At 43.4% G+C, this 24,274-nt stretch overlaps 1 protein-coding gene across 1 annotated transcript in view; it reads right to left on the reverse strand.

Moving 5' to 3' along the window:
• Positions 1-6,243: 6,243 nt before the first annotated feature.
• rab3gap1 (RAB3 GTPase activating protein subunit 1) overlaps positions 6,244-24,274 on the reverse strand; it is a 91,263-nt gene continuing 73,232 nt past the window's right edge. The window contains exons 21-24 of the mRNA XM_028567054.1: positions 23,887-23,990; positions 22,745-22,860; positions 18,181-18,283; positions 6,244-7,268 (exon numbers count right to left, since the gene is read on the reverse strand). Of these exons, the coding sequence (XP_028422855.1) occupies positions 7,035-7,268; positions 18,181-18,283; positions 22,745-22,860; positions 23,887-23,990 (557 nt within the window). The 3' untranslated portion in view covers positions 6,244-7,034. The remainder of the gene's footprint in view (positions 7,269-18,180; positions 18,284-22,744; positions 22,861-23,886; positions 23,991-24,274) is intronic.

A 24,274-nucleotide genomic window follows, 5' to 3' on the forward strand; every position in this document is an offset into this window, starting at 1 on the left:
TTTATGCTTCTGCTGCTCAGTGGGTTACAGGATTGGTGACAAAGCGCAGCCCTGGCGGAGGCCAACCCTCACCTGAAACGAGTCCGACTTACTGCCGAGAATCCGGACACAGCTCTCACTTTGGTCGTACAGAGATTGGATGGCCTTGAGAAGAGACCCCCTCATCCCATACTCCCGCAGTACCTCCCACAGTATCTCCCGGGGGAACCGGTCATATGCCTTCTCCAAATCCAGGAAATACACGTAGACCGGATGGGCATACTCCCAAGCTCCCTCCAGGATCCTTGCGAGAGTGAAGATCTGGTCCGTTGTTCCACGACCAGGACGGAATCCACATTGTTCCTCTTCAATCTGAAGAGTTTTGCCTCTTTCACGGCTTTGCCTCTTTCACGGCAGAGGCTGCAGCCCTTCGGGCCCTTCGGTACCCTGCAACTGCCTCCGGAGTCCTCTGGGATAACATATCCCGGAAAGACTCCTTCTTCAGTCGGACGGCTTCCCTGACCACCGGTGTCCACCACGGTGTTCGTGGGTTACCTCCCCTTGAAGCCAGGGGCCTTGTGGCGGGGGATGATCCATGCATGTAGTGCGTCCTCCTCTTCCTCCAATTCCAGCCAGAAAATACCCGGTTCCACAGCCGGAGCGAAAACGAATCTTCTCCCCCTGCAGGTTGTTCCCAGGGCAGCGCGGCAAATGAACGAGTCAGAGTCGCGTTCAGCGTGCGGTGCCAACTCGTGTTGTATCCCTTTGGGGATCTAAAGCTGCTGGATATTGAGTGTGACGCAGTCAGACTGGTCCGTCTCACATACAGTGCTTCCCTGCATCTCAGGTTCTGCCCCGATGTGTTGCTTCGAGGCATTCATTTCGGCCAGCACTCCTTCACTGCGCTGTAGACCACTGATTTAAGCACACTTAGCTGCTTCTCCAAGACCCGGTCGATTAATTCCTCCATATTAGAGAGCGTGTTCACATTAGCTGCTCCGTTAGCCACCACTCCATTAGATGCAGACATGCTAGCAAACTTCTCCGAACGAGTAGACAGCCCACACAACAACAAGATCTGCTCTTTCGTGCCTGCAGGTGTGATACACCCTTATGTGATAACACAATAACCAGCGTTCAGTAGAATTTCAACTTTTATTGTGTAAGACAATATTAACGGAGGGGGGAAGCAGAGAAAGTGGAACCAAAATGCGGGTATTGTTGCACCACGGTGCCAAGGTGACAGGCACCTCCCACTTCTCTCTCCATTGACATATATAAAAGCTTCTCTCAGACAGAATTTGGAGACGAAGATGGCGGTTCGCTCTTTTACTCACTGACACCGTGATTCTGTTTTCCAGGTTGGTACTCGATTAAAATAACAAAACTGTTTGAATAAACGAGGTACAGATGGAGTGACCCTGCCCGGAGGAAGCCCGGGGCCCCCATCTGGAGCCAGGCCCAGATGGTGGGCTCGTCGGCGAGCGCCTGGTGGCCGGGTTTGCCACGGAGCCCGGCCGGTCACAGCCCGAACAAGCTACGTGGCTCCCATCTCTCCAGCCCATGGGCCCACCACCTGTGGGAGGAACCGCTGGGGTCGGGTGCACTGCCACATGGGTGGCAGTGAAGGTCAGGGGCCTCAACGGACCAGACCCGGGCGGCAGACGCTGGCTCTGGGGATGTGGAACGTCACCTCTCTGTGGGGGAAGGAGCCGGAACTGGTGTGGGAGGTGGAGCTCTACCGGTTAGATCTGGTGGGGCTTACCTCTACACACAGTCTCGGTTCTGGAACCGTACTCCTGGATAGGGGTTGGACTCTTTTCTTCTCCGGAGTTGCCCAGGGTGTGAGGCGACGGGCGGGTGTGGGGATACTCACAAGCCCCCGGCTGAGCGCCGCTACGTTGGAGTTTACCCCGGTGGACGAGAGGGTCGCCTCCCTACGCCTGCGGGGGAAAACTCTGACTGTTGTTTGTGCATATGCACCAAACAGGAGTTCGGAGTATTCGGCCTTCTTGGAGACCTTGACTGGAGTCCTGCATGGGGCTCCAGTGGGGGACTCCATTGTTCTGCTGGGGGACTTCAACGCGCACGTGGACAATGATGGAGACACCTGGAGAGGCGTGATTGGGAGGAACGGCTTCCCTGATCTAAACCAGAGTGGTTGTTTGTTGTTGGACTTCTGTGCTAGTCATGGATTGTCTATAACGAACACCATGTTCGAACATAGGGATGCTCATAAGTGTACCTGGTACCAGAGCACCCTAGGCCGAAGGTCAATGATCGATTTTATAATCGTTTCATCTGATCTGAGGCCATATGTTTTGGACACTCGGGTGAAGAGAGGGGCAGAGCTGTCAACCAATCACCATCTGGTCGTGAGTTGGGTCAGGGGGTGGGGGAAGACTCTGGACAGACCTGGTAAGCCCAAACGTGTAGTGCGGGTAAATTGGGAACGTCTGAAGGAGGCCCCTGTCCGACAGACTTTCAACTCACACCTCCGGCGGAGCTTTTTGTGCATCCCTGTGGAGGCTGGGGGCATTGAACTCGAGTGGACAATGTTCAAAGTTTCCATTGCTGAAGCTGCGGCGAGGAGCTGTGGTCTTAGGGTCTTAGGTGCCTCAAGGGGCGGTAACCCACGAACACCGTGGTGGACACCGGTGGTCAGGGAAGCCGTCCGACTGAAGGAGTCTTTCCGGGATATGTTATCCCAGAGGACTCCGGAGGCAGTTGCAGGGTACCGAAGGGCCCGAAGGGCTGCAGCCTCTACCGTGAAAGAGGCAAAGCAGCGTGGGAGAAGTTTGGAGAAGACATGGAGAAGGACTTTCGGTCGGCACCAAAGTGCTTCTGGAAAACTGTTCGCGACCTCAGGAGGGGGAAGCGGGGAACCATCCAAGCTGTGTACAGTAAGGATGGGACACTGTTGACCTCAACTGAGGAGGTAATAGGGCGGTGGAAGGAGCACTTTGAGGAACTCCTGAATCCGACTAATACGCCCTCTATGTTAGAAGCAGAGCTGGAGGATAACGGGGGATTGTCGTCAATTTCCCAGGCGGAAGTCACTGATGTAGTCAAACAACTCCACAGTGGCAAAGCCCCGGGGATTGATGAGATCCGTCCAGAAATGCTCAAGGCTCTGGGTGTGGAGGGGCTGTCCTGGTTGACACGACTCTTCAACATTGCGTGGAAGTCTGGAACAGTGCCAAAGGAGTGGCAGACTGGGGTGGTGGTTCCCCTTTTTAAAAGGGGACCAGAGGGTGTGTGCCAATTACAGGGTATCACACTTCTCAGCCTCCCTGGTAAAGTCTACTCCAAGGTGCTGGAAAGGAGGGTTCGGCCGATAGTCGAACCTCGGGTTGAGGAGGAACAATACGGATTCCGTCCTGGTCGTGGAACAATGGACCAGCTCTTCACTCTACAAGGATCCTGGAGGGAGCCTGGGAGTATGCCCAACCGGTCTACATGTGTTTTGTGGATTTGGAGAAGGCGTATGACCGGGTCCCCCGGGAGATACTGTGGGAGGTGCTGCGGGAGTATGGGGTGAGGGGGTCTCTACTCAGGGCCATCCAATCTCTGTACGACCAAAGTGAGAGCTGTGTCCGGGTTCTCGGCAGTAAGTCGGACTCGTTTCAGGTGAGGGTTGGCCTCCGCCAGGGCTGCGCTTTGTCACCAATCCTGTTTGTAATATTTATGGACAGGATATCGAGGCGTAGTCGCGGGAGATTGGTCGGAGAATCGGCGCAGCGGGTGCGGTATTGCATTCAATCTATCGCACCGTTGTGACGAAAAGAGAGCTGAGCCAGAAGGCAAAGCTCTCGATCTACTGGTCAGTTTTCATTCCTACCCTCACCTATGGTCATGACCGAAAGAACGAGATCCAGGGTACAAGCGGCCGAAATGGGTTTCCTCAGGAGGGTGGCTGGCGTCTCCCTTAGAGATAGGGTGAGAAGCTCAGTCATCCGTGAGAAGCTTGGAGTAGAGCCGCTGCTCCTTCGCGTCGAAAGGAGCCAGTTGAGGTGGTTCGGGCATCTGGTAAGGATGCCCCCTGGGCGCCTCCCTAGGGAGGTGTTCCAGGCACGTCCAGCTGGGAGGAGGCCTCGGGGAAGACCCAGGACTAGGTGGAGGGATTATATCTCCAACCTGGCCTGGGAACGCCTCGGGATCCCCCAGTCGGAGTTGGTTAATGTTGCTCGGGAAAGGGAAGTTTGGGGTCCCCTGCTGGAGCTGCTCCCCCCGCAACCCGACACCGGATAAGCGGATGAAGATGGATGGATGTTTCCTCCCGAAGTGCATGTGGTGTATTGAAGCTGTGAAGAGTTGGTTATGGAATTTTTGGATGTGTAAAGCAGAGTTAAAGAGCTGCGTTCATAACCGTGGGAACCGGGTTTTGTAAATAATGACGCTAGCGACCAGTTAACAGGTGTGTATTGGGCTGCGTGTGTGATTCTGGGTGCTGGTGTCCTCACTCCCTGGTAATGTTTTATTTTGGGTTTTTAAGGTATCCTGACAGGCTATGATTGATTGTTAATGTTGTTAAAGGGGAGTTTCCCCTAGAGTTATACAGAGGCAGTTAGGGGTCTGGTCTGTGTTTTAAAATGTATAATAAGTTGAAGAGTTATCCCCAGCTGTATGATGATTCATGTTTTGACTTTAAGGTCATTTAAATATTCAGTTAGAGCCAAAGAGGGGTTATGATTCACCTTTTTACATTAGTATGATGGTGGATTTCTGGAGTTAAAAAGAAAACAAATACATATCTATATAGATTAAAACATGATTTATCATTTTGGTATTATTGCACTTTAAAGAGTGACATTATTTTTGTAAAGAGATGATTATTTCTGTAAATGTGAAAGATGTCCACTGATATGTGCAGAGTAGAGAAACCTGTATTAAGGGGTTTAAATTAAAATTGACAAATGGACACTGAAACTGAAACATGTTTACACTAAGGAAATGTATTGCTTTATACCATGATTTGAGAAATTTGTAATAAACAGACAGAATTTGGAGACGAAGATGGCGGTTCGCTCTTTCACTCACTGACACCGTGATTCTGTTCAGGGTTCCATCTAGGAGAGTTGAGAGTAGTGAACCCCAACCAAAAGTAGTAGACATAGATTATAAAATGCAGTCTAATCAAATGCTCCTTATAACTCGGCTCCCAAGCAACATTATAGTATAGCCATGTCAATTTCAATGGTAGCCATGTTCCGTAAGGAGGGGATCCATTTTGGCAACTGGTTTTGCAAAAATCCAACTGGGTCATCTTTTTCGCTGCCCTCTTTCAGTCCAATGATGCACACATTGTTCTCTTCTCAATCTGTCCTCCAGTTCAGCCAACTTAAACTCAAATGTCCTCTGGTCATCAATGCAGGCTTTCACAGTGTTTCTCATCTGTCTGCTGTCTTTCTGCGCCTCGTCTAGTCGCTGTATTAGCTCTCTTACTGTAGTTCCCTGCCTCTCAAGCTCTGTCCTGATGTGTTGTAGAGAGGTGTCAATTTCTGCTAATGCTTCCTTCACTGCGATGTGGACCGCTGATTGAAGCCCGCTTTATTGCTTTTCCAGGACCGTGGTCATAGCCTGCTCAATGCCATCAATGCCCACGTTAGCATCAGAATCCCCGTTAACCGTCGCCATGTTAGCAGAGTTCTGTGCTCGGTTACATGGCAGCGAGGTCTGCTTTTTCGCTCCTGTAGGCATTCCACTAAGTTACTGTGGTGATAAATGAAACAATTGACGTCAAATAAAAAGAATACACCAGGTTTTCAATAAAATGTGGAGATGGGCCGAGTAGCTTTAGCCTCGTGCAGCCATGCGATTCGTCGGTCACGTGATCTCCCAATATACAGTATGTATTGAATACGTATGATCACACCCCATCACTGATGCCGAGTGTGACCAGTGGTACAAAATGCCTGATGATGCACATGACCAAGCCAAAGTTACTGATTGAGAAAGAATAACAGTATTTACTTCTTAGATTAGAGGACTTTTAGGACCAACATTAACATGTACTGTACAGAAAGTTCTTAAATACACAGATGACTCACATCACTGGTTACATTACAATGCATGGGCATTGACAATGTGAAGCATTGACAATGTGGGTGGGACAGATGACAGATGTCCATAAGATTATGGGGGGTCTGGAGGCTGACGTTTTCCTGGTGACTTTGTTACACACACATTTTTACATTGCTGGAAAGGTTCTGCTTACTAGAAAAATATCAGGCTTGGGCGGGCCAAAAAGTGACAAAGCAGCTCTTCGGTTCTCAGCATATTTTTTATATTAAGTTTATAATTGTACTTCAGAGCAGGATCTATTCTGTGTGACTATTGGTGTGTAAGTGCACTCATGTATTAACAAGCATTCCGTCCAAAACACCTGTTTCATTTATCAGCAACTTCTTAAGCCTATAAACTGGTGTTGAAATGCTATTAGCACATCAACAGGTTAGATCTGTAAACCCTTCCTATGCACCACAACCAAGGATAGAAAAATGGTAAGAAGTTATGCTATCATTTGGCATGTCATTACTGTAAAACTTACATAGGAGACCAGAAATGTACAAAGAATAAGCTCTAAGGGTAAAATTAAAGATTTTGTTCTGAAATGGTTTTATAGCACACCAGTGTTGAATTACAAGAAAAAGTATAAAATGGTGATATAATTACAGCTCCTAAATTCTACTTATCAACAGTAATTCCTGCTGCTGCACTGAGGTCCTAAATGAAATCACAATTTATACTGCAAAGAACATAAACATTAACACAGATAAATGACAACATCTATAGTATTCTGTGATGCTCCTTCCATGCAGCACCCTACAGTAAAGAGTCCACAAAGTCCAAGGGGATTTTTTTTTAAATCTTGTGCGAACAAGACAAATATGTATAAATTGTATTCCATTTTATATACCTCTACCATCTCAGAACTTTCCAAAAACAACATTTCCAAAACATGTCATTCGCTATTCCAGTTCTGGCTATATGGTGTAAATCATCATTGGACAACGGAACATGGTTTCAGATGAAAAATTAACAGGCGTTTGGTCTTAGAAGAAGGAAGTGTCTGAAGAGAAGGCCCCTGCCAGCCTGAACTCCTCATTCATCAACACACAGAATAGCCGCTGTGGCAGAGCTTTGGAGTATGGTGCTGGCCGAGGGACACATGTACGCAACAGGATTTCACGCCCCGCCGGAGAAGGGAAGTCAGACATTTTATTGCTTCCTCCAGTCGGCTTCCTGTCAAGCCCGAAGTCTTCGTCCAGTGGTGCCAGATGGGCAGCCTGAGGGTGAAGAAAAGTTGAAATGTTACTAACCGGCACTGAAAAGGTAGGCAGAGAAGATGCTAAAGATGTATGTAGTTTGAAAACTGCAGCCTGATACACTAGTTACAGGTAAAAAAAAAAAAAAAAAAAAAAAAGCTAGTTCAAATGTACATTTTCACAAACAAATTTAAAGAATTCTTATTCAACAATAATTTCTGACTTCCCTCACCTATCTGTGGCACTCAGCCCCAAGACCATTGCTGTTTACTGCAGTTTTAGAAAATGCGACTAAAAAGGTGAACGTAGTGCATTTCTTTTTTTTATTTAGACCTAATTTTAGTTTCCTTCTTTTTTCCTAAACATTTAGAGCTCTAGTATTTCCTAAAGCAGGACAGTGTATTGGTTGAGTCCAGGGACGTCACTAGGATTGAAAGATAAGGGGGGCTTAGCCCCCAGGCTATGCAAAACTTTCCCTTGCAAAATCTTACTATCAAATGTTACTCTAATGTTAGCTTTTAGATACATCAAAGCTGCATGGGGGACTGTGCTCCTGCTGAGTTCTTCTGTAGGCTATGACTTAAATGCTATCCATCTGCTCGTAAAGGTATTTTCCTAATTCCTCTATTAGATAAGTTGTCAAAATAAGACTATTTAATTACACTAACTATTATTACTGCACGGTAGATTGGTTGAATCAGTGTCATGTCAACATTCAAAATGTCATGTCGAGCAAAAATCAGACAGTGGTCAGTGTACAATGACAAATATAATACTCAGAAATAATAAAATAATAAATAGCCATTGTTGCATACTTTATCATGTAAGCTGTTGATGTGGATCCTATTTAAAATAGCTACTGTGCTTAGACCTGCCAACAAAAGCCTGTTGTTAGAAGAAAATAAAACACCCTACACTTTTTAGTCCTGTAGACCAGTGGTTCTCAAAGTTTTTGACATTGCTAGACCACGGGCCCCCATTTGATTAGATTTTGTCCCAAGGTTTTATTACAGAAAGTCTACGAAAGCCAAGACCAAAACCATCATACATTCTGTCATTGTGTTAATTATGGATGGAATTATAGTGAAAATAAGTTATTTCACTTTTTGCTGGAACACCCCCCTGGACCCCACTTTGAAAACCATTGCTGTTGACCAGTAACGTTACTGACATCAATCTTCTAATCCCTCAGAGAAATATAATCCCACAGATGTATTAATATCACACACACAGCAATAAAAGCTTAGCCAATCTCCTGTCTAAAACAGTTTTCATATGTCTTGGGAGTCAAACTGTGAAAAAATAAACATAACTCATACAGTTGACAAAATATCAAAGTTTTTTTCTAAAAAAGTCCAGACGGGGACTTGCGGTGGCGCTCAACACAGCATGACAGCTTAGAAACAGAGCTCCGGTACCAGCTTTTAAATCCCACTAATTATAATGTGAATGTGAAAATTGTGTTTTGCTCATCCAAATAGATAAACAAGTTTCACGCCGAACTGAGAAAAGACCTCTCTGATTTCCACGCCGGTTTTTGGGATGATAAAAAAACAGAATGGACAATTGGAGGAATTCGCTACAGATATAGACTGGAAAATACAAGATGCAACAGGCCAGATAGAAGGGGCAGCGAAGCGCATAGGCGAGATGGAGGATACAAGAGGCTTCCCTCTGGGTTTTCTGAAAGTTTAAGCAACAACACAACAAAAGCCTACAAAGCTTATGCCACCCCAACCGCCCACCCCACAGAAGGAGCAATGGGGAAAGATAAGATGAGTATCTCTTATAAAGTTTAATGGTGAACCCATCGGGGCTGGGGGGCTTTATTATTAGGAAATTGAGAAATAGCAGTTTGGATCTCCTCCAGGGTCATGGCAGCATCCATCGCTTTAGCCGCTGCTTCGTCTAGTGTGGGGAGTTGGCTGTTCTCCAGAAAATCATTCATTTTCTGAGAATCAGCAGATTCAACTTTAGACTGGCCTCATAGAATGAAGCAAATGCTTTGTTTATTTTGACTGGATCTGTTGTGAGGTGACCTTGATGGTCTCTAATTTTATGAATGGCCAGACTGATCTCATGAATTGGCGTATCTATGTCACGCCAATGTCCGTTTTTGCATGTTTTCAAGACGCATAATCGCATTTTTGCGTGTATATCAATGCAAATCGGCCGCCATTGATCCACATTGCGAGTCAATTTCCGCCGTAGCAAGTAGTATAAAGGAACAGGGAATTGATTAAGGAGGTAGTTGGGGTGGTGGATGGTTAAAACACAGAACTTTCACCCAGGAGAGCTGGGTTCGCGTCCCGTGTGCGGTGATTTTTCTGCCGTTTTTTATTTTTTGTTTTAATAAGCCTTAACCAATGTTTCTTTCATAAACCCAACCATTTATTGTGTTTCCTAAGCGTGTTTTTGTCATTATTTTCACACAGGACTTTCACCCAGGAGAGCTGGGTTCACGTCCCGCGTGCGGTGATTTTTCTGCCGTTTTTAATTTTTTTATTTTTTGTTTTAATAAGCCTTACCCAATGTTTCTTTCCTAAACCCAACCATTTATTGTGTTTCCTAAGCATGTTTTTGTCATTATTTTCCGTGTTTTTGTCACTGTTTTGTTACTAAAGCCTTTCCCTGTGTTCTTTTCCTAAACCCAACCCTTTTTTTTTTTTTTTTTTTTTTTACAGGCGTGTTACGTTCTCGCGATAGTACATTGCGTTCTCGCGATAACACGCAATGTGGCGAGGCCACGTGGTGGGTATGTTTACATCAGCTGTATACAGCGTAGGCATACACGTGGATAGCTGAAAATGCGTACAATAACAACGCCATTTTGCTTTATGAAAGTGGCGTGTATATTTACGCAAAGTCATGATGCCATGTTGGAATGGCGCGAGTGTCGCAGCTACCTTGCAAGGAGTCTATGAGGCTTGTCACCCAGCTCAAAGTCATTTTGTTGTATTTTAGCAAGTAATAGGCCAACTCTTTGAAAAGGGATGGTATTATATTCATATTTTAAGTTGGTAATTGTTTCATGAGTGGCATCATTGGGGTTATGCTTATAAAAATCTTCTTCAAGAGAAAGCTCATGTTCTATATCTTTGAGTCTACTGCCTTCCGTTCTCCTTTTACTGGAAACATAAGCTATGACATGTCCCCTGATAACAGCCTTTAGTGTTTCCCACAGGATGGAGTCATTGACATCACCTGTATCATTGTCTGTGATAAAGTGAGAAATCTGTTCTTGTAGGAAGTCAGTGAACTGATCAGCTGACAGTAGCGTGGGGTTAAGGCGCCACTAATTACGTCCCGCTCTAACCTCCCCCATTGTGAGTACCATGGCCAATGGTGCATAGTCCGATATTACAATAGGTTGGTATGTTACTGTTTCTACTAATAACAATTTAGAGTCCAATAAAAAATAGTCAATGTGGGAGTATGACTTATGTACTGGAGAAAAGAAGGAATAGTCCCTCACAGTTGGATGCTTCAGCCTCCAAATATCAACTAGATTGAGGTTCTCAGCCAAAGTTTTTAAGCGAATGCAGGAGTTTGATTTTTGGAGGGATTTGGAAAATTGCTTGTCTAGAAGAGGATCTAAAACACAGTTCCCCTCCAATTATGACATTAGACCTGGACAAGTGTTACTGGGACAGAATTTAGGGTTCCAGACACTATTAGAAACCTACCGTTCGGATCAAAAATTGAAGAGGACTTAATAAAGGGGACATTTTTCCTAATTATAATGGCCACACCCCTTGCTTTTGTAGTAAAATTAGCTTCATATAGTTGGTCTACCCAGCTGACCTTAAGTTTCCCTTTAGTGGTATGCTTTATGTGTGTTTCCTGAAGAAACATTATATCTGCAGAGAGGGATTTCCAATGTGCAAATACTTTAGCACGTTTCTTAACATGACTGAGACCCCTCACATTCCAACTAACTAATTTATAACCCCTACCTTGCACCTGAGTTGCAGAAATACTATGTGCTATTATCTGGGTTTATAAAGTAGAGTAAACATTCACTGTCAAGGAGAAAGTTAAAGTAGCATAAATAAGAAAAAGAAAACCCTGAACAATTAACATGAAGTTAAGAATAATCACCAGCAGTGGTAACGCCAAATCAGGGAAAAACCTATAAGCACTTAGATGTAGCTTATTGAACAGATATGAGCCAAACTGTTGCCCATTTAAAAGTCAAACTCACGGCACGTAGGACAGTTAGTCTCCTAATGTGCTAAGCCTGGGCTGTGGCACAGTTGTGAATGTCTGAAAAGCTCCATCTACACGTCAGGCTGTGGATGGCGATATGAGGACACAAACTCTTGAGCCTCCTTGGGGGAGAAAAGCAGTTTCTTGCCTTCGTTTTTTAGTGTGACAAACAGCTTAGCTGGGAAGTGCAGAGCAGGTTTGAGACCGAGGTTGTAGAGCTCTCTCATGACGTCCCGATATTCAGACCGCTGCTTCAACATGTCGGAGCTGTAGTCCTTGAAAATGTGAACTCGATCGCCACGATACCGGAGTCTACCCCTCATCTTGCGGGAGTCACGTACCACCAGGTCTTGAGTTTGGAACATGTGAAAGCAGATGACGAATGAGCGGGGTTTCTTGCCCGGGCACGGCCTAATTCTGGTGTTGAAGTAAGAACTTGTTCCCCCAAAACTTCCACCAAGAGACCGGCAAAGAATTCTTCAATTTTCTTGAGAATAACAGTATGGATGTGGATGGTTGGAGTGATAACTAGCTGGACCAAGCGTGTTTTTATTTATTTATTTTATTTTTATAAATAATATAACATTCTCTTAATGCCTGTAGTGTGCCACCTGTACTGTACGGTGTTGAGATAAACAACGGCAGTGTGTTTTTCATGTAAGCATACTCCTGTGGATGTACAGACTTATGACGTGGATACAACAGCTACTACATTTGATCCTGGTCTTTTTTCAGTTTTATGTTATGTGCCTTTTACTGTTTTTGTCTATAAAATGTACAAAAATGTCAATAAACACATGGTTTAAAAAAAAAAAGATAGCATCATATAATGTAAATGGGATACTCAACCCAATTAAAAGATCAAAGATACTAGGTCAAATAAAGAAAGAGGGGGTGGGAGTGGCTCTGCTGCAGGAGACCCACCTGTCAGAAGCATGGAAAGCTTAAAAGAAAAGAATTTAATCAAGTATTTTCTTCATCCTATAGAACGGGTCATAGGAAGGGAAAGGCCATTGTAATATCAGGTAAAACACAAAATAAACTATTAAATGGCACTTTCTGGAGAGTTTTGTGCAAAGTAATGGAGAAATCGAGTCTTACATGATATGTTCAAAACTGCAAGATTAAGAGCCTATAACTTTGCATTGTCGTAGTATCAACAGGTATTCGGGCATTTACATTACTGTTGATCAGTCATGTGATGATACACATTGTATTACTTTGTTATTGAAGTGACCCATACAATGTGCCAAACATAATGTGCCACATGAAGAGACAGTGCAGCATACGACATAGCAACAGCTGAGAAGATTTGGGTCTGTGGTGGCCAAGTCCACCTCACACAAACTTCCTTCTCCCATTCTCTCTCTTTACTACCACACACATGCGGCACTGAGTGGGGCTCTCCGATGCTCGGAGGCAAGCCGTGGCTGGCTCGAAGCCCTGCCGCTGGAGAAGATGCGACAGCGAGAACCGGTTCATTGGCTTGGTCAGCGACATGAACTCGTAGCGGCTGGTGGAGCTTCCGAGCACCGGGCTTCCACCGCTGCGAACAGGATTTTTAACTTTGGGAGAAGGCATTTTATCTGCTAATCCTACCAACGTAGACACTAATGCGTTATGTTGTTGACCCGCAGTGGTGAATTGCAGTGCTGCGCGGGTTGTTGCCGTGTTCTGATTGTTCTCATCACAGCTCCGCTGAGACAAAATAGGCATGCCATTTCAGACATCTTTCATTTATTGTCAGAAATATCATGTTTTCAAAAGCAGCACATTAATCAAATTGTAGACTGCAAACAGGCACATCTGGACAAACGAGCAGGCTTATGTGCCGGGGCTAAGCCCCGGAGAGCCCCGGCCCAATTTAACCTCTGGACCTATGTAAGGGAGAATGATAATGGTGAGGTATCTCCATCCGTGCTATGGGATAAAGCGTCTGGTAAAGCGGTAATTAGAAGGAAACTAATTGCTAAATCAGCATATTTGAAATGGCAAAACCAGAAAAAACTCAATAAACTAGAATCAGATCTTAAGAAACTGGAAAAACAACAAAAAAATAAAGTAGATGAGAAATTAAACCAAGAAACCAAAAGGGTTAAATGAAAAATGTACTCATTTCGAGTCTACTGAGTTTTGTGTTTAATTGTGAATTTTTGTCTATTCATATATAGCAATTGTAAGTCGCTATTGATAAAAGCGTCAGCTAAATGACATGTAATGTAATGAATATTTCATTGAGTTCTGGTGATGGTTAATGTATTTAGATTATTTTATGACACACCTATTTACTGAAGTTACACCAATGCAGGTGGCATAAAGCTGGTTGAAACTGTTTTTAGTTTGCTTCCCCATTAGGAACTGGCCATATTTAGGACTCTGATTACTATTTACCATTGACCTAAATTGTACATTTTATAGCATGCAACTGCTGTTGGAGCTATAGGGACTCAAAGAGCAGCTTTCTCTAAGTGCAACACAAGAGTAATAAGACTACCACAGTTATAATTGTTTTGCTGTGCAAACCTCCATGTCACCAAAATGTTTTTAAAGCAGGTCACATAGAGAAAAATGAGAGGAAATGAAGATAAAATACATTTATAGAAAGAGGTTTATTTGCGCTTTAGAAATGTCTTTAGGTTTCATTTGTTCTAAGTGCTGTCATTTATGGAACTGATAGAAGCTTTGGAGAAGAAAGTGGCTGTGTGTGTTTGCAAAAAAATGCAGGGGATGGACTTGCTGAGGCTTTATAGGATTGGCTGTAGGAGTTTTATACCTTATATGGAATGTGTGTTATGCAGAACAAATATTCACTATTTTCATGTTTGTTTGTTTAATAAACATTAGGGTCCTACACTCTGTGTCTGAACTTGTGTATTTCTGTGTGTGTATTTGCTGTTGGAATGGTACTTAAGGACTATTTAGGGATAGAGGTATACTGGTATTTAGGAGGAAAAGTCTCATTGCTTGTGTTTACCTCGTCACTGGTGTCAGCCAACTTGACGTAAGCAGCATGGGAAGAAACAACAAAAACACAGTCCAATGAAGGAAATGTACAACAAAAAAGAAAAAGCACATATTTGTGTCTCTAGAGGCTCTGAGAACTGCTTGACTGCCCATTACCTCACAAGCATACATTAAGGATGTCACAATACCAAAAATCTAGTAGACGGCATCAAAAGTACATGATACTTTGTTACTCTTGTGGTGTGGAGTGGATTGAATGGAAAGGACAAGGATAGTGTGATTTAATTAGTAGAAAACGTCAGTCTTCACAGACGGCTGCTCCAAAGCCTGGCATCACCACACAGCCAGCGTATGGTAAAGTCTTCCATGATTTCATCCCAAACTCCCAGACAGCAAGCACGTTTAGTTTTTGTGTTTGCCCTGGCCGCGGTTTTTCACATAGAACCGAGCTGGTTAAAGTTAACTTAACTGACGTTATAGCAGGGTTTTTCCTGGCTCAGAATGGGCCTTTTGGGGGACGGATATTAAGTGGTGAGTCTGTGGGTGATCCCCCAGGAAATATTTTGTGTCAAAGACTTAATTTCCTGCATTCGGATACATTTTTAGGCACCAACTTATGGTGAAAATGTCTTTATTTAGGTCAAAGAAAACACAAAATTCTGATGGTAACAATTCAAAACGTAAAAATATAATGCAGTAAGGGGGCTTTCTTTCCGACTACACTTGACCCCAAAGTCCAATTTGTTTAATTAATATGAACAGGGCTTTATGGTAACTTTTTTCAGAGCATGTTTGTTGAAAAATGTAGGAGTGACTTACATAAGGTAACTGCTATTACTGTTGTAGCTAATTGTTACAATAATACAATAGTGTTATGAATAAAAAGGGTTATTTATTTTGAGATACATTCTACATTTTATTGATTAATAAATTGTCAGTGATGTTGAATATACAGTAGTGTAACGGACCGCCCCTACTGTTGGACTCGGCATGCATGTGAACAGCGGATTGCTTGCAAAGTTTAACCATTATAGCATGAAATACAATTTAACTAAACAGCCGCAGTTACATGAACGGGCCTTAGCAGAGTCTCTCTGCAGTGGGACGATGACGCCTCTCTTTGCTGCAGTGGTTGAAACTGTGGAGACAGCAGTCAGAGTCCCCAGAGCAGCATGCTCACTGGGAGAGTCCAGTACAGCCTGACCCTCGCAAACAGAGATCCATTAGCGCTAGCTTCACAGCAGAGCGTTCAGATCCGTTCAATTAGTGCCAGCCGCATGCGTACAATATAGTGGCTGTGGGTGAGAGGGAGGCTGGCTGCATGAAAGTCAGACGTTTTGGCACTGGTGATTTTCCTTTGGCGCTGGCTAAAACCTCTTTTGGGTGGCGCCAAAAATTTCGCTTTGCAGGAAAAACCCTGTTATAGAGAGCCACTAAAACAAGCGCTAAAGTTTGACCTCTAGCTCACACAGTAGAGTTTGCGCCCCATGTAGGCAAAATGCTGGCAGCGGCCCTGTCAACACCCTCTCTCTCCCCTTTTCTGTCTTCAAGCTATACTGTCAATTAAAGGCCATGAAAGCCCCCAAAAAATTATCTTTAGAATTTTGGTACTGACTACGTACCGAAGTAGCGGTTCTCATGACATCCCTAAAACACATACATATATTGTATGGCTAAGGAGCAGTACAGTTTCACAATAGATAGTAGATAAATAGCTGCATCACAATATCACAGCTCTTCTCAGAGAAGACTTCTTTTGCCTCTGTTGTGTTTTGTGGCAACCCAAATCTGCAGAAAATAAAGCAGGATTTGCGTCCAACATATTTGGTTTCTTTTTTTACTGAAAAAATATGCCAAGAATGAGAACAAGAAATTGATAAGAGCTAGAATTAAAAAGAATCGGGCCTAGGTAATTGAGTACTATTTTGTTCCCAAAGCAAAAGCATTCCTAATTGTCTCAGTTTCAATAATACAACTTCCAATTGAAAACAGTGTTCTACACATCTAATTAAAAAAATTGAGGAACCTCTGTATTTATATCCGTCTTCAAACGATGCCGCCTGCGGCCATTCTGTGTTGTGCTAAAAAGTGATCATCCACCAACAACTGATTGATGTCTACCCTACATGCAGATGATAAAATGAATCGTACACAAACACGTCAGTTGAATGCCCAGCACATTGTTTTGTTGCCGACTGTTGCAGGCATTTTTCCGGCCGTTCTTCGCGCTCTTGTGGTTCCTTCAGCAGGCTGCTAGGACACATTGCCTACCTTGTTGTGCGACGGCTAGACGAAAAAAAAGGCAACGCCGAATCTCAAGATGAGCTGTAGCCTCGTTGAGCCTGATTGAACCGTGCTTATAGTTATGCTTATAAAGTTATAGGGAAAAAAATACTGGGAACCAAGCAATCGGCCCATTCCAAATAGGCACAGGCTCCAAATGGGTACTGCACTAGTAGAAATAAAATGGATAGAAAGGCCATTCCTATTCAAATCAATTTAGCGGCAGCCATTTTTATGTGTGCTGTTTCCATAGTTGACCAACTTCCTGGTACCAAGTCCCAGAGGCAAGGTTTTGCAGTAGAGTGGAGTGACCCAGGCGCTAAATGAGTCAAATTGAATGCTTCATCCACACAAAGCATATTGCTCTTGTTACATGGGTGACAGCTTCTTTTGGTTCATTTTCTGTGATCGGTGTGGCGTGAGGGCACAGTTAACTAGCCAGTTGTACGCTGGTTGGCTTGATTGCAGGTCCCACTGGACCATGTTTTTAAACCATGTTTTTATTCAAGAAAGATAAGACAATACAGATCTATTCATTTAGGTACAGTGTCTTGATTTCTGTTTTCTTATTTGAGAATCAATCCCATCCCACCCACATACTGCCATTATCAACAAAACAAAAAAATAAATAACAATAATAAATAAAAATAAAAATAAGGGAGGAGGATGAGGTTGAAAGTGGGAGCATTTTCCACTTTGTGTAAAGCTCACATCAGGTATCCAGCACTATCCTTCTATGAGCCAACAGGGAAGCAAAAGCAAACGCGTTTTTCTTATTAGTGGTCATTAAGACCTCACTTATTAATACATCAAAGATGGCGATTTCTGCATTCGGCCTCACACTGGTGTTAAATGCTTCATTTAAAGTTTTGTAAAGTTAAAACCCCTGCTAATGTTGAATAAAAAGAGGAATAAAGATACAGGGGGGCATAAGTATAGACACCCATATCACAGGTATGGTGAAGGGTATATGATGATGTGGGGCTATTTTAATTCCAAAGGCCAAGGCAACTTTATCAGGATGCATCCTGGATCCATGAAATAACTGGTCTTTAAAAATAAAAATCTGCCTGCTTCTATGGGAATTTAACATAGGGGTGTCTATACTTATGCCCCCCTGTATTTTAAGGAAGAACATTTATTTATTCACGATACATTATTCATTCACAAAGAAAAATGTTGTATTTTTCCTCATTTTTTTAATTAAGGCATTAAGATCAATTTCCAAAAGATTATTTTTTTATTCCTCTTTTTAGTCAACTTTAGTATGGGTTCCTATACTCATGAGCAGCACTTTATCTGGAATAGGGGAAAAACAACACACTCTGGCTTGTTTGTATTAAGAGGGGAGGGACATTTGGCGCATCAGACTACATGCTAACATACACTAGGTTACCATCACCATATAATGAGATAACTACCCCTGGTGAACTGTGTGACAGGGAGCAGGAGTGAGACTGAGAGTGAGGCTGCTTACCCTCTGAGCGTTGACAAAGAGCCTGTGGATGATGCTACCAGCCGGCCCCTGGCCGGCTCCAATCACCACAACCTCTGGTTCTTCTAGCAGGGAGCTCACAAACCTGGAGAAAGACATAAAATATTATCCAGTGGCATGGGACAGTTAATTGGTCACAGTAGAGCCCTGTTGCCAGTAGATAATTTTTTATTGATAATAAACAGGTACACTTTCAATAATAGTACAGGTTTAGACTTTTAAAAACATCACAAAACCTTATACCTCACAAACACAGAACAAACATCCCCACCCTCCCCCATCCCATGGCGATCCCCTTACCGACCCCTGTCCTTGATCTCTCGACCTCTCCCCAAAAAAGGAAACAATACAAACAGATACAGATATAATACCTGATATGATAAAAATTAGTCAAATACATTTATGCTGCACTCTTTCTTTAACCAAGGTGTAAGTGTTCCAACTAACTCCATGTACGCAAGCCACAGATCTCTCCATCATAACTATGTCTAGAAAAAAGTTGGCCCACTGCTGCCACGACAATGTGTGAGGTGGATGCCATCGCAAAGCCAACATTTTTTTTGCTGCATAGTATACGCCTCTGCTGTAGATCTCGGTGACAGTGGAATATTAACTCCAAGCAGATTACTTAAAGTGAGACATATACAACACGTCTCCAAAAGGCAAACACATTGGGACACTCCCAAAACATATGTATTAATGACCATGAGACATCAAGTGTACATAGGTCACAATTAGGAGATGGGATGATTTTCATAGCATGACGTTTTCTTGGGGTAAGATACATATTGTGTATACATTTTAAATGTATTAATTGGTGATCAGGGTTTCTGGATGCATCCTGTAGATTCTCCCATACTGTGTCCCACAAATCTCCTAATTGATAGAGGATAAATCCCTACACCATACACCTTCTATTGATAGAAGAGATACATTTTTAAAGATCGGAAACCATCCCTCGTGTTTGTCCTTGTACAGAAAATAATTTATGCAGTGGGTGTGTTAGGAGTTGTGCTCCCCAAGGTACACCATATGCCTTCATGGCAGATCTCAACTGCAAGTAAAAGAAAAATTATGTGCCAGGCAACGGATATTCAGCTTTTAGATCATTGAAAGCTTGTAAACCATTGTCGTCATACAAGTCTTGGAGAACATACACTCCATTACCCATCCATTGTGGAAAAGAAAATGGTGCTTTGCCAATAAGAAGAGAAAAGTTATTAAATACAGGGGAATGCTTATGCCATTTAAGATCTAATCCAACGTGTCTCATTACAGAACAGCAAGTTATAAGCAAAAAGGAAATCAGAGGGCCTAGGTGTTTCTTAACCTTTTTAATCGGTATATTGGAGTACACTAGATCTTGTAGTCTATGAAGTTGTGAAAGGTTCTCAATTGGTCTCCAGGACACCGAAGCATTTGGATTAAACCATACAGACAGGGGTGAAGAACAAAAGACTAAGAATACATCTTAAAATTAGGTAAAGCTAATCCTCCCTGTGTCCTTTCTCGTTGAAGGGTTTTTAGTTTCAAGCGCGGTCTCATCCATTCCATACAAATTTAGATATGCAGGAATGCAATTTTTCCCAATACCCCTTTGGTGGTGCAAGGGGAACCATAGAGGAGTAAAAGTTTATACGAGGAAGTGCATCCATTTTTACTATTGATATGCAGGCTCGAAGGGAATTTGGTAGCTTAGACCAGCGTTCAAGATCCCTCTCAATGTATATATTCCTTGGAAATTCTGTGACGCTATCAGAGATGTAGAAGGGAATACGTATGTCAACACCGAAGTACCTTAACTGCCTTACTATTGGGATGTTAGGGGGCAGGGGCATGGGCGATAAGGCTGAATTTAAGTGCATTAATGATATAGTCCAACTGATCTTATATCCAGAAAAAGAGCTGAATAAATCAAAGGTGGATAGTAAATGTGATAAAGAGGACCCTGTGTCACCAACATAGAGTAAGATATCATCGGCATATAATGATATTCTGTATTCTGTATTGCAAAAAGTAATAGGAAGTACAGAGGGATGCTGTCTAATTTTCTGGGCCAGTGGTTCTAGAGAGAGGGTGAAAAGTAATGGGGACAGGGGACACCCCTGATGGGTGCCCCTTGATACAGGAAACTGGGAGGAGCAAATACTACCTGGGTAACCATTGCTGAAGAATTGGCATTCAAGACCTTGATCATCTTAATAAATTGAGAACCTAGCCCAAAGGTGTCCAGAGCAGCCCAAAGATTGTTACTGTTTACGGTTATGCCTAGCAAATAGGTCAGAGCAACTCATTTGCACATATAGAGATTACATTGGGATTACATTTCACTGGAATTGTACCTAGGACAGAGCACATTGCACTTGCATTAACTGATGTCAGGTCTTTCATTTAAAACTGTGCGGATCAGCTGACTAGAACCATCCAATCATATTCGCGCAGGTGTACTATAAAAAAACAGTCCTACATCCCTCCACCACCCCCACATCCTCTTCCAGAGATCTAATCTAATGTATGTGTGGGGGGGTTGGGGTTGGGAGAGAGAGATTAGTTTTCTCAGCACAATCCTCTCTCTGCCAAACTGTATGACCATTTGCTATAAATGGTCAGTTCCTTAATGCATCCTTAGGTCAACCAGGGTGGACTGTCCTCACACTGTGTGTGTGTATTTCAGGCCTGTGTGTAGTATGATCTAACAAACAGAGTGTACAATTGTAATATCCCCATTGGGGATCAATAAAGAGTATGAATTATAATTTGTATTGTAATAATTGGTGCTTTTCCTGCCCCCTCCACTCCAAACCAAAACAGTAACAGAAAGTTAATAGAACAAAAAAACTGACACTGGGAAAAAAAAAAAAAAAAACATGACACTGTCCAAACACTACCCCCAACATTAACATTCTGAATCCATGCTGCTGCATATATAGAGATTTGGTACCAGTTAGTGCGTTGAAAAACAAGAAGAAGAAAAATCAATAACCAGAAAAATATGAAGTGACTACAAAGACTCCCCACCAGGGCTGGAAGGAGCCTCTGCAGCAACCTTGAGCATTCATCCCTCCCTTGAGCCTGCAACAAGCCAACTTGGGCTCAGATAGAACTTAAATCCATCTTCTGAGTGAGAGGGCGATGGCAGACATGGACATGTGAGCCCACAACAAATAGTGAGACCCAAGCATACCAACAATGTCACCAGATTAGCCGACTCTCAACTGCACTACCACCCCTGTGATCACCAGAACTTTGGGCATTCCCCAGGACCTGAACTAGGCCCACAGCTCACTCCACCGCCCCCCAGTACGGTCACCTTACAAACCAATGCACCCACCACTTTGGAGCTTGAGGAGCCTCCCTTGACCAGTTTCAATGTCACCAAACCGGTCAGATTATAGCATCCCCAATTGATGTGCCTGTGCCCCAGCCAGCAGTGCAGACGATGATGGGCGCTGCCCTCCCACCCCAAGCTAATATCTATCCAGGTTTTGAACCTAAGCATTTGATTAGATCCACCAGCCGATTTCTATGAGTGCAGCCAAAGGCCAGGAGAGTCTGCTTGCTCTTATGCTATAACATTTTTTTAATTTATTTTTTAACCTTTATTTATTCAGGTAAGGTTCACTGAGAGGCAGCCTCTCTTTTGCAGGAACGCCCTGATCACATTCACACAGTTCCACATTCATACCTGGAAGCTGCCCAGTACAACCACAGTCTGATCTGCTGGCCACTGAGCAGCTCCACTGCTCAAGGGTACCTCAATGGTGGTAATGAGGGAGGGACAAGCGCTGTTCTTTCACTTTCCCCACCCAGATTTTATCCTGTCGGGATTGAACCGACGACCTCCTGGTCACAAGCTTGTTTCTCTAACCTTTAGGCCACCACTGCCCTAAATTGTGAGCTATGGAAGAGAGTCAAAGAGGGTGCCTTATCCTGATCATTGCATTGCTACTCTCTGCTCGGGGCTTCTCAGGTGCTGCAAGCAGTTTATAAATGGTTAGAAGATGGCTGTGTCTCATGTGACCAAGCTGCCACAGTTTGCTGCTCTGCTGCATCGCAGATTGCTAAACACACCTGACTACAGGAGACACTAGCTCAGACTTGCAGAGTACATATGGTGGGGTTCGAGTACTGATCACGTTCTCACTACAAACAAACCGCTCCAGAGTTCGATTGAAAGGGTACCGAGACCACCTCTTCAAGCAGGTCTTGGTACGCCTGTTTGGGCCACTTTTGGTGCGCACCAGAGTTCGACTGCCGCTTTCTCACCTGTCCAAACGAAGCACACCAGTGGGGCAAACAAACTCAAGTTCGATTCAGCCGAACTAAAGAGTGTCGTTGTGAAAATGCCCTAAAACAACACAACCCCGAGTACCGCAGCAGTGCCGAGGGGTATCTCCAGGTGGCAGACGTGCAGGAGGAGTGGATTACATGTACTATGTACTGTACTCCAACTGTGCGCTGCGCCACCAACAGCCCTCAACCCCTCCAAGACAGTTGAAATAGCGGAAATGTGTCTTTGAAAGATATAATGAACTGTGTATCTTACTTCTCTAACTCTTCTGTGTCCTCTCCCTTCGCGCCCTCACAAATGGCAAACTTGGCCTTGAGTGAGCGAGCTCGGGTTATGACTGTCTCCATGGCCATCAACTGGTTTATGAAATCCTACAGGTAGAGAAAGGTTAGTTTAGACTTTTATTTGTCCCCGTAGGTTCTGCAGCAAGACATAAACACACGACAGTCACAAATGCAAGACCAAACTACATAAAAATACTTAATGTTCCATTTAGTGCAAAAAGAAATAAATAAATAACAAAACAATAAACAACGTAACATAAGACAAAAAAGTGCCTCGCTGCTGGTCGCTGCACGAGCATGCGCCCTGTAGGTTACACATACAATACATGCTGTCAGAACAGAAGCTGGAGGAACTTCACATTAATTATAAGTAGAGTGCAGTCCATACGTGTCAGGATTATTTTAGTTTTGGTTGTTGGATTTGAAGTTAAACAATCACTAATTATTATAATTATAATTGGACGCACCTTTTAATCCAACTATGAAGCAAGGAATCGGTGTGTGTGTGTGTGTGTGTGTGTGTGTATCTCAAGAATTGTTCATCCGTTCTACTTCACGCCGTTAATCCCATCTACTTCACGCTTGGCTAGTTTATCGTTGAGGACCCAATAATGTGCTTTGTTTGATTTGATGCAATTTGGCCAGATTATGGCTTTAGAACAACATCCTTTATGTTTGGGCCTGTAACTTTTGAACTGTAAATCTCAATTTCTTTTCCTGGATTTTGCGGGTTAAGACGAACCTATCCAAGAAGCCTACAAATTTTCAGTAATCATCACCAAATTTGGTACAAAACATCTCTGGACCAAGCTAGAAAAAGCTATTTACAAATAAAAATGACATATAAAAAGGCACTTTCACAGCAGTGTTTGTCAGTACAGTTAATCCCATTGGGTTGCACAACATCACAAGCAGCATCCTACTATAGAGGATCTTTGCTAGTTCCAACGTGCTACTGACGTAAGCCTGGCTCTGAGCCTGGCCTGAAGTGAATTGTTGACGCTATGACATGCACTCAGCTGAAGTTCATGAGATGAGATTCATACAGTATGTCTTATCCTAGTTAGAATGAGCAGCTTGTGGAGTTAATTTCCAGTCCTCCCTGTCACTGACCTCTAACTTCTTGTAGTCATGGTTGAGGGGGTGCAGCAGCTTGCTAGCTTGACATGTAGATTGCTGTATGTTTTTTTTTACTGATGGAATGTCTTCTGCGGACTCTGTTAGCAAGAAGATCAAGACAAAGGAGAGAAGTAGAAAGAAAAAACAATGACAATGTTGCAGGCAATTGATTAAGTAAAGAGAGGATGGAATGATCCCTCCATGTGTTATAGCCCATGGAAAAATATTGTTTCAACATAATATACTATATAATTCCCACACTTCTGGTGATCCACACACACATTTCTTCCCTAAGTTAGAGTAATTTGTATAATTCTCCACATTTTTAGCATTTAGTCATTCTTCAGGGAAGACAGCCTTTATTACATTTGATTGACTTGGG

Source organism: Perca flavescens, chromosome 21, assembly GCF_004354835.1.
Source record: "Perca flavescens isolate YP-PL-M2 chromosome 21, PFLA_1.0, whole genome shotgun sequence".
NCBI lineage: Eukaryota > Metazoa > Chordata > Actinopteri > Perciformes > Percidae > Perca > Perca flavescens.